The 10,000-nt window shown below is 33.7% G+C and overlaps 2 protein-coding genes across 3 annotated transcripts in view; one reads left to right on the top strand and one right to left on the bottom strand.

Moving 5' to 3' along the window:
- LOC135638765 (uncharacterized) overlaps positions 1-5,962 on the top strand; it is a 6,449-nt gene extending 487 nt beyond the window's left edge. The window contains exons 1-2 of one of the 2 annotated variants that reach the window (XM_065152132.1): positions 1-136; positions 5,492-5,962. The exon at positions 1-136 is cut by the window's left edge and continues 487 nt beyond it. In XM_065152132.1, the coding sequence (XP_065008204.1) occupies positions 1-68 (68 nt within the window). In that variant the 3' untranslated portion in view covers positions 69-136; positions 5,492-5,962. Of the gene's footprint in view, positions 137-4,425; positions 4,827-5,491 lie in introns of those variants that run through there. The other variant, XM_065152130.1, reaches the window with a different exon arrangement.
- A 199-nt stretch (positions 5,963-6,161) lies between these two features.
- Positions 6,162-7,428, bottom strand: LOC103973649 (uncharacterized). The gene is made up of 3 exons (XM_009388278.3): positions 7,132-7,428; positions 6,869-6,984; positions 6,162-6,458 (listed from the first exon to the last, which is right to left on the bottom strand). The coding sequence occupies exons 1-3, from the start codon at positions 7,363-7,365 to the stop codon at positions 6,251-6,253; spliced, it is 558 nt and encodes a 185-aa protein (XP_009386553.2). The 5' UTR covers positions 7,366-7,428; the 3' UTR covers positions 6,162-6,250.
- Positions 7,429-10,000: the final 2,572 nt, after the last annotated feature.

Here is a 10,000-nt window from a genome sequence, read left to right as displayed (position 1 = left end):
TCGTCGAAGGCAGCAAGAAGAGGGTCGAGGCGGAGGAGCAGCAGCGAAGGGATGGCGGCGGGAGATGATAGATGGGCTTCAGAGAGAGATAGAGATCCAAGAAAGGGAAATATCTCTTGCTTTGTTGCCGTTGCAGGTGAGTTTCTCTTTCCCCCTCCCCCCCTTGATTGATTGATTGATTTGGCCCCTTTATTCGTGGTTTCTATGCATATTGTGTTGTACAAACAATATTGGAGATTGTGAATCATAAATTGAGAATCGCTAAGTGTAGTGAAGTTCATTAAACAAGAAAAATGATATTTTACCAAAACTTATTAGGAATCGTTTGTTTCTTGTGATTAATAGGTGTTAGAACCTGATATGCTGTGTTAAAAAATCAAGGGAGATTATGATGGATCTTATCATGTTATAATTTTATAATGCAACAGAATCAAAGATGAAACCAGAATTAGGTTGTGCATCATATGATCTACAGAATCAAAGATGAAGGGCTAGTTGTGTTTTTTGAGGGACATAAAGATGGCAGCAAAGAGAACTATCTAGATAATTGAATTGATGTTTGTGATTATTGGCATGCTTAAAGGCACAATAGATTTTATACAATATGATAGTCTTCAAAAGGACCCAACTTGTTCAATATGATCATCATCATCGAACAGGATGTCACTAAGAACTAAGTTCATTCTAACAACACCATTAGGAAATGGCATGGATCATTCTAGCAATAGGATGAGAAAACATGAGAGTCGACTTATGCAAGTCCATTGTTCCTTGGTGGCTCAGTGGTAGTGTAACGCCTCTAGCCCAACGAAAAGTCTAGGACAGTATAATGCCACAATCCTATACGTTACCTTATAGGAATGCGGCCAAGACATGAACAAATTACTTCCACATAATTCAATTCATAATCAATCTACCCATAGGATATTTTAAAATAAATTCAATGGCCCTTTTAGAATGCTCAGTATTCAAATTCAATTAATTTATACATAAAATAATCTAAATGTACAGTAGTGCCCAAAACTCTTAATATGGTCCTTTGATCGATAACCATAATTGAGCTACTTAATCTGAAAAATAATCATATGAGCAAACCACAGCTGAGTAAGCACCATGACTTGCATGCTAGCAAAACTTATCATAAATAATCTTTTTACTTTAATATACATGAATTTTTTATGCATTCAATCCATTCTTTCAAAATATTCATGGATATCAAATATTTTCTTCATGCTTATAAAGTTTACAAAATATCAATTTCATATGCATTTTAAATCATAGCTCTAGCAATACTTTTCAAAGCAAGATACATTTAAATGCATTTTGGTAATAAAACCATAAGTATAACTAGTGTCACATATTAGAGCGTAAATTATTATAGTGCAAAGACTACCATAAACTATTCATAAATAAGCATAAATATAGCTAAGGATTCATAACGGTTAGTATAGCTAAGGTGTGTATGTCAAAACAATAGTCATAGTAGTATTGATGGCTACGACTATATTATATTCTCGTAACAAGGCTCAGAACCATCTTTAACCCTCATGGTGTAGATAATACTTATCTCCCTATGTTCAAATTTAGACGAAACTAGTTTCTGAAATATATTCCAATGTATAACCCCATTGGTAGGGTCCAGATCATAACCATACTAATCAAACAACTGTGATGTCATAAAAAATAATATATTATTTTTTAGTAAACTAATAGTTTCAAATATATTTTTTGCATATCATTTCAAGACTGATAATATCATATATCATTTTTTTCAATCCTTTTCAAATATGATATTGGATTGACATTTTCATATAAATTCAGATAAGATAATTTAAAAATACTTATAAAATAATACATAACAGTTCAAACCATATGCTTTTCCAAATTATCAATATCTAATTTGTCTTGCAACACTTTTGACTAACAAGGACTTGTAAATCATTTAAATCATATGCATTTATCAATTCCAAATACATTCATTAATACTTTCAAAAGCAGATTAGATGGAGTCATTGGACACTCGTATATCCGCAATACGAAGAGACAATCTTGATGCGTCTTTTTCTTTCCTTATTCTTCCAAAAATAGCTGTTTTTTCCTTTTATTTCTTTCACCGCCCAAATATCCAATTAACTAAGACCATCAGAATCAATCAATCTATAGTCCTATATAATAATCTAATTAATAGAAAAATAAGGGAATTCAAAACCATAACTAATATAATTTTCTTGAGTTTGATCTGAATCCATCTGACATCAAAACAACCCCTAAATACATTTTCCTCTTTTTATTTCTTTTGCCCTCTTTTTCTCTTTCTTTCTTTCTCTTCTCTATGTCTAAGCCCATTTCTTCATTTCCTCTCCTCTCTTCCATCTTTCTTCTTCCTTTTTTCTTTCTTCCCTTCTTTGTTTCCGCTTTCTTTCTCGCCCTCACACTCCCACACGACCTCTCTTTTACTTGTGAGAGAGGCGATGGGAAGAGGTGGGTGTAAACCTTTTTTTCACACTTTTTACAATTTAGTCCCAGTAACTTCTGTATTTACATCCAGGTCCTTAGGTAAAATTTGGGGTATTTTAGGTAGAGCAATTGACATTTTTTTCATTCTTTTCTCTTTAATTATGTTGGCATGGATTATCACAGAGAAGCAAGGGTAGTATAATTAAAAGCGCTAGGTGCTAATAAGTGCCAAGGTTTCAAAATTCTTGAGGCACTAAGCGCTCACTCGAGCGAAGCGAGATGCTTCGAATATAAAAATTATATATATATATGTATATATATGTGTGTGTGTGTATGTACACACACACACACACACACACACACACACATATATATATATATATATATATAATGATTGATAAATATGATCACTAAAATAAAAATAACTCATCAAAATACATTCATTTAAAGAACCAAATTATATTGTTCGAATCTAATAACGAAAATGACAAAAGAAAACGAGATTAACATCAATTATCTTCAAAATTTATCTCATCATCCTTATTCGCAATCTTGTTAGTGTCTTCTCTTTAGCTTATTTATATCCCTCTTCTCTTATTCATCTTCATCCGAACAAGTTTCCTCATCTTTAACAATTGCAAGTGATAAACTTGGGCTTTTGCATTCATCTTTATTTTCGCAAGTTGTCTTGTTTATGCTTTCGTTTTTCCAACATCTAAAGATCTTGCTACATCTCTCCACATCAAATTCATCAAAGACAAGCTCATTTTTGGTATTTTATAAGTTAGCACCAATATCTTTTACCAGCCATTCATTTGAATTGTCGATATCGTCTAACAAAATGGGATCAATGTTATCTAATAAATTATGATGAGCCTTTAATGTTTGATTATACTTTAGGTAGACAAGATCTTGTAGTTATTGATGCTCTAATTGATTCTTTTTTTTATGTGAATCCATCATGTTATATAAATTAAAATATATTTACATACATCAATATCTAAAAAAGAATAGATTAGCTGAAATTAAAATATTCTTATATACTTGCATTCCTAGAAACTCATTAATTTGGCTCCCAACCTATAGCACTATAAGTCAACCTTAGAATTTTAATAGCTAATTTCTCCAGTTCTGGGTGAATTTGTCAAATAGGCTCCACTACTCAAAATTCAATGCAAATTTAAACTTAAATATTAACAATAACATACTAAAAAAATTACATGATGTTAATTTTATGAAGTTATAAATACCTGGGACATAGTAGCCCTTGATATCATAAGAATTTCATAAAGACCCCCACCATTCGTATTTGAAGACAAATTTGAGCTTTAATACTAGGAATCAATCTTGCAATGTATTGATATAACCCAAATACAATTTCTACACCAAACTCAATGTAGGAATTTTTTAAAAGACAAATGGATTTAAATATTGTCATGTTGTATGTTCTATATGTAGTGGATTATGAAGTTGACATTCACATCTTTTATCTATGATCACGAAAGATATCCTTATACTTCTTTTTATTTCCACCAAAAGATATTGGAATTATTTTCTAAGCTCTATCAATAGCTTGATACCATTATTGGCTTTTTGTCATTATCTGCAAGCCGAAGAACTCAAACAAAAGGGCTCATTATTTTAATGTATAGATCATATGATTCTAGAAGGATGACATCAATTTAATATCACTTGTCCTCTTATCTTTCACATTTGTTGCTCATTTATCCGAGGTAAGTATATTCTAAGTTTAAGTTCTTCTCTATACACACTTTGTAATATCAGAAATGAAATGACAAATCGCATGATACCATATCTCACCAATTCCTTGATGCTTATAAATTTTCTCATCATGTTCAAATGGATGGTTTAAGTTAAGGTTAAACATGCATCTCATGGTCGCCTACATTGATGAGCTTTCCTTAAGAATATTTGCTTAGTTATTGAACTTAATATTTTTCCCTTCAGCTTTGATGGAAAATGGGATGCAACTCTATCGAACACCTCTAGGAAAAGGGTTCTGCTATCAACCTTACATCTTGGGACACCAACCTTACATCCTGGGGCCTAATCACATGATTTGTGCCTTATTTTGAGTTGTTTGTCTCCTTTCTTGCAGTTTACACTCTTATCGCTAGCAACCTCATCAAATAATAATTTGTTTTTAAGGTTAAACACAATTTAGCAATATTTTCAACAGCATAAATTTGCATATTATATATTTTGTTTTAAGAGAATCATATAGTAGCACCTCAGTGTTGGTAATATTAGAAAACCCCAAGAGTTTGGTGTTGTAGAGTGAGTGTACAGCAGAAGAAAAAATAGCATGAGCAGTGTTTGTGGAATATATGTGGAAATTGCACATTTTAGTACATTTTCACCCATGGAAGTTGGAAACATTTCTTGTGCAAATAACAACCCCTTGTGTAGATTTTTATCTTGACCTTCAATTTTTTTTATCAAACTATTCTCTCTCTCTCTTCTTTTTTTTTGCCAAACTGATGGATGTTGGGTTAATTCACTGCTGAAATTTTGGTAAATTGCCTTGATCTTGTTAAGCATGTAGTAGTACTACTAGGTTGCCTTATGGTGGAGAAGAGCAATGTTAAGTTCTTGATGTTATGCTTAGGTGAAGCCAATAATTTTCTCTAAAGGGTGGCGGCCTAAAAAAAGAATAATTAAAGGCATTTGTAAGAACAGTATTAAATTATTAATAAAAATGATGAATATTTCTAGGTAGAAACATTTAGATATCATTATCAAGGAAATGAATGATATTGTTTTAGACAATAGATTCTACTATTCATTAAAGGGAGTCCATGATTTAGAATAGCGAGAAGAGGGTGAGCCAGTCTTCGTCGTTGCTTATGAATTAACATATCATTATTTTTCAGCCTGCTTTAAAAATTCTGTGTGTACAATGAAATCTGAAGTCCCATTTCTTGTTGGTGTGCTAATTGGTCCTATATTTCGCTACTATTTTGCTCAGCCTTGAATTGTTAATTCTTTGTCTGATGACATCCATCATGTATAGGTGCAATTGGATCAGTGCTACTATTTATTTGTCTCAGCCAAACCATAGGGGACATCTACTGGAATCTGGGTCCCCTACAGACCTGTATGGTAAGCTGTCTGCTACTAGTATCTTGTGTGTGTCAGTCACTAGGATAGTCACACAGTCATGCTACCACAATACATACACAAGATTGGTTGGTTCTCTAATGGGCAATGGAGTAGTAGTGGCCACAACAATGCTACCTCAACCAATGAATGATACAGACATAGAACAGTCTTAAGAGCCACGAACAGTGCTACCACAATCGATGAATGATGCATACAGATGTAGAACAGTTTTTCAAGTATTGGAATGACTTTTTTATCTGGTGCTCTTTGGGTCCTCAGCGTAAGAAAATATTCTTGAAAAGATGTGTCAAAAAACAGACATACATGTTGTTGTTGACTAGATTATTAGTCTGAAGCCTATCAAAATTGTGCTCTTTATTTATTTATGTATGTTCTTGGACTGTCGACATCTTCATGCCTGGGAGATGGTATAGGGAACGCAGCAACTATTGGATAACGTGATGCTCTTTTAGATAGATATGGTCTTCTCCAGCATGAATATTAATCTTCATCATCTTGCAAGTCTAATAATAATAATAATAATAATAACCTCACCAGCAAAAGTTTTATGTTGACGTTCGTTATACACAACATAGCCGTATGTTTATTAGATAGAGAATACGAGACAAATTGACGATGTCCTAAGAGAGTCATATAGTAGCAGACCTGACTATCTCGTAGACATCCGACATTGCTGATTTAGAAAACCCCCAAATCCAAATGATGATGATGAATTGTAGAGTTGGGCAGCAGCAGAGACGTCGAGGAAGCAGATGTGTTGCGGAATGTACGTGGAAGTCGGACGCTTTGGTGTTGCGTTCTCCCCCATGGATTCGATGGCCGGCTGGTTCAGATACGCGAACTTGCTTTTGGTCCACCTGCAGCCAGAGAGAGAGAGAGAGAGAGAGAGAGAACAATCGCTTTAATCTCTTGGAAACCCCCTAAAACAATGACATCTGACACTTACTGCTAAGCTTCTCATGTTGAGTGTGTGTAGTAGTAGTAGTAGTGTCTATTAATTAGCATTACTTGTCTCCTCTTTCCCAAGCAGGAAAAATATCGACAGAGGCACTGTGATTGTAATCAGCAACACCATGAACCATCCATGACGTTCGGGTGAAGCCTTTTTAGATTCATCGAGGCGAGCTCACCCGTTCTTCGGATGCTAGGTTTGTTTCTATTGCTGCTGCTGCTTTTGGCAACAGCCATCGATCGCAGGTTTCGGGAATCTTTAAAGCCAGTCACTAAGAAATACGGTAACGAGGGAAATGTCAAAAAGCCTGCCTACCAGTCCTTGATGCCTATCTGCAGCTCCTCGTCGTCTCCTTCCTTGCCATCCTCGTCCTCTTCAGCACTGTTCAACATCTCCTTCAGCGATTCCTCGAATCGCCGGTAGTCCTCCTCCTGCGAAACTTATGGCACGCACGTAGAAACAATTCAAGGAAACGCAAGGGAGCGAATAAAACAGACGAGGCCGTCCGTGTTCGCATTTCCTCGTACTACTCCTACGGCTTCTATAACATCAGAAAGAAGCAGCGCGAGAAAACCTGCCTTGAGAGCCTTGGCTCTGATCCTTGCAGCCGCCTTCTCGGCCGCGAGGAGGTGATCCTCTTCGATCATTCGTCTCGTCATCCAGTACTTATCGATCTCGTCTCGCGTCACGCTCCTGACGACGGCCGGCTTTCTTGCTTCCGGCGTTGCCGATGGCAGCGGCGGCACCATCTTCGCGGGGATCATCGAAACCTTCTTCTTCTTTGGTGCCACCAAACCTGCTTCCTTCTCCATTCTTTTGGTGGGCTGCTACTGTCCTCTCTCTCTCTCTCTCTCTCTCTCTCTCTCTTTCTCTTCGGTTGCTTGACCATTAAGACACACTTGTGTATCTAACGGTCTACGAAGCTGCTGCTATTCCAACCTAAGATTCCAAAGTGGACCGGTAGAGAAAAATCAATTCACGCCTGTCTTATTCTCCTCCGTTTAGATGAGTTTATCACACTGAAGCTTCTCATAACATAATATTCTCCTCGAGGTTGCAGTATGTGTGTCGATCAGATCTACCACGACGGGGTTGGTGGCAAGTGAGTGTGACAACAACACACCCACCCATCATGGCCACACCCAAACACCGGTGGTAACAGTAAGTAAAATCAGACGGTCGAGCATCAAATTCGCAATATTTTAACCAACTTTTTGAGGGGAGGGAGACGTCCCCCAACCCAACCATTAAAAAATTAAAAGTCCTTCAACATTAAAATTAAGTTTCCATTTTTTGATAATAAAAGGAACGAAATTAAAGTCCTTTTAAGTTTTTTCTCTTTCACGTTTTAACAATTCCTTCAAAAAAAACTCAAATTCTCTTCAAATAAATAATTTGAATAAATAACAAAATACAATAAAATTATTAAAAAAATAAAATATTATTAGTGCATGTACTATATAAGTATTTTAATTATTATTCTAAGGATTGTCTAGATCCGGAGCCATGTTCGTTTATTAATTCTCTCGTATAAGAGAGTCCCGATGTGTATAGAGTCACATCTCACAAAAACTACTCTTCTTATACCTCTACATTGGTGCACTAATCACCATAGGGATGGGATCGATGATAAACTTCATATCTCTATGTATTAAAGTACTAATCATTGTGATTCTTAACTAACCAATCAGCTTGTTATTATCACATTAAACCTCCTTTAAAGAATTTTCTATAGGCTCATTTTAGATAAAGACTCATCCCCCTTGATGAGTTTAGGACCTTAATCCTATTTAAATCTTTAGTGAGACAATCAACTAGATTATTATCAATTTTAATATAAAAATAATAAAATAAAAATCTAGTCATCTAACAAAATTTTGTCTAATCATTGTGTCTACTCATTTTAGTACTTATATAAGTTTCTTTTTACGAAAATCTATTGCTACTTTACGATCACAATAAATATAAGAATGGTTTGAGATCATAGGAAGAGTAGAAATTAGCTTAGCTTTCCTAGTAGTTCTGGCGATATTAGTTTGTTTAGTTGATTGCCAAATAGCACTTTCACACAGAAGAAATACATATTTAATATCTAAAAAATTAGAAATGCAGTTAACATCACTGTATCCTTTAATAACCCAAGTACCCTTAAGGCATTTAAAAACTCATTCTAAGATACATTATAAAAAATATCAGGTCTAATCTTATTTGATAAATAGAGAAAAGATCTAATGATTTGAGAGCATCTTTATTGATTTATAGGATTATTAGTATATTTAACAAGTTGAACATTTGGATTATAAGAAAAGTAGACAAATGAATAATCAAAATACCTAAATTTATATATTTTTTTTAGTGTAATGAGATTGAGATAATAATATAGAATTTGAAGATTTCTAGATTTTCATTCTTAAGATAATATCAGCTTCACCAAAATCTTTCATATCAAAGTGATAGATAAGAATGATTTAATCTCTAGTATCATATCTAAATCTGAAGCAAGATTTAAAATATTATCAACTTAAAGACAAAGAAAGGTAAATTTATTATCTATCCTCTTACAATATAGATAATTATCATATTCATTGATTTGAAATCCAAAAGATAAGATTATATAAACAATTTTTACGTGCCACTACTTAAGTTCTTCATACGAGGATCAAAACAGCATACACACTTTTCCTTCTTCTCCAAGCATGATAAATCTTTCGGATTGGTTTTTGTACATTTTTTCTTCTAACTCTTTATATGAAAAAAATAGTCTAGTTAATGAATGAAAACAATGAAAAGTAGGACTCGGATGGTAGTAATACAAGCTTAAAAGTGTGAAATGATCAATACTAACTATTTATAAAAAATCATGAGCAACAAGCTTAGCCTTATATTTTTTTAATTGTGCCATCAGTCCTAATCTTCTTCTTAAAAATCCACTTATAACCTAGGAGTTTAGTTTTAGGAGATAAGTTAGAATCCAAGTGTGATTACTAATTATTGATTCTATTTCTCTTTTAACTCTTTTTTTTTAGAAAAAAATATTAGGTGAAATGAAAAATATTTTCAAAGAAGAATGTATCTCTGTATTCAATTAAAGTATCATTTGAGATTTAAGATATTTTAGAATTTATTATAAGAGACCTATAAGTGTTGCTAAAAGAGTACCCTACAAAGACAACGCTCATAGTTTTAGATCTTATCTTTTTTCCCTTGGATTCTAGGATACTAATTTTAGATAAACACTCTCATATTCAAAACTAACTTAACCTTGGTTTATAATCCTTCAAAAGTTCATAAGCCTTTTTATCCTTTTATGGTATGATGCTAAGTATATAACAGATAGATAAATGAGCCTCCCCCCACAAATTTTAAGGTACTTATGAACTAAAAATCAAAATATTAATAATATTTAAAAGGGTTCTATTTTTTCTTTTAGAACCACTATTATATTAA

Source organism: Musa acuminata, chromosome BXJ3-5 (assembly GCF_036884655.1).
Source record: "Musa acuminata AAA Group cultivar baxijiao chromosome BXJ3-5, Cavendish_Baxijiao_AAA, whole genome shotgun sequence".
NCBI classification, from domain to species: Eukaryota; Viridiplantae; Streptophyta; class Magnoliopsida; order Zingiberales; family Musaceae; genus Musa; species Musa acuminata.
This window is presented reverse-complemented; position numbering and strand designations above follow the sequence as displayed.

Coding starts and splice junctions, on each gene's coding strand:
- LOC103973649 (XM_009388278.3), bottom strand. CDS start 7,365: ATGGAGAAGGAAGCAGGTTTGGTGGCACCAAAGAAGAAGAAGGTTTCG. Junction 6,985..7,131: donor TCAGAGCCAAGGCTCTCAAG/GCAGGTTTTCTC, acceptor TAAGTTTCGCAG/GAGGAGGACTACCGGCGATT. Junction 6,459..6,868: donor CAGATAGGCATCAAGGACTG/GTAGGCAGGCTT, acceptor CTCTGGCTGCAG/GTGGACCAAAAGCAAGTTCG.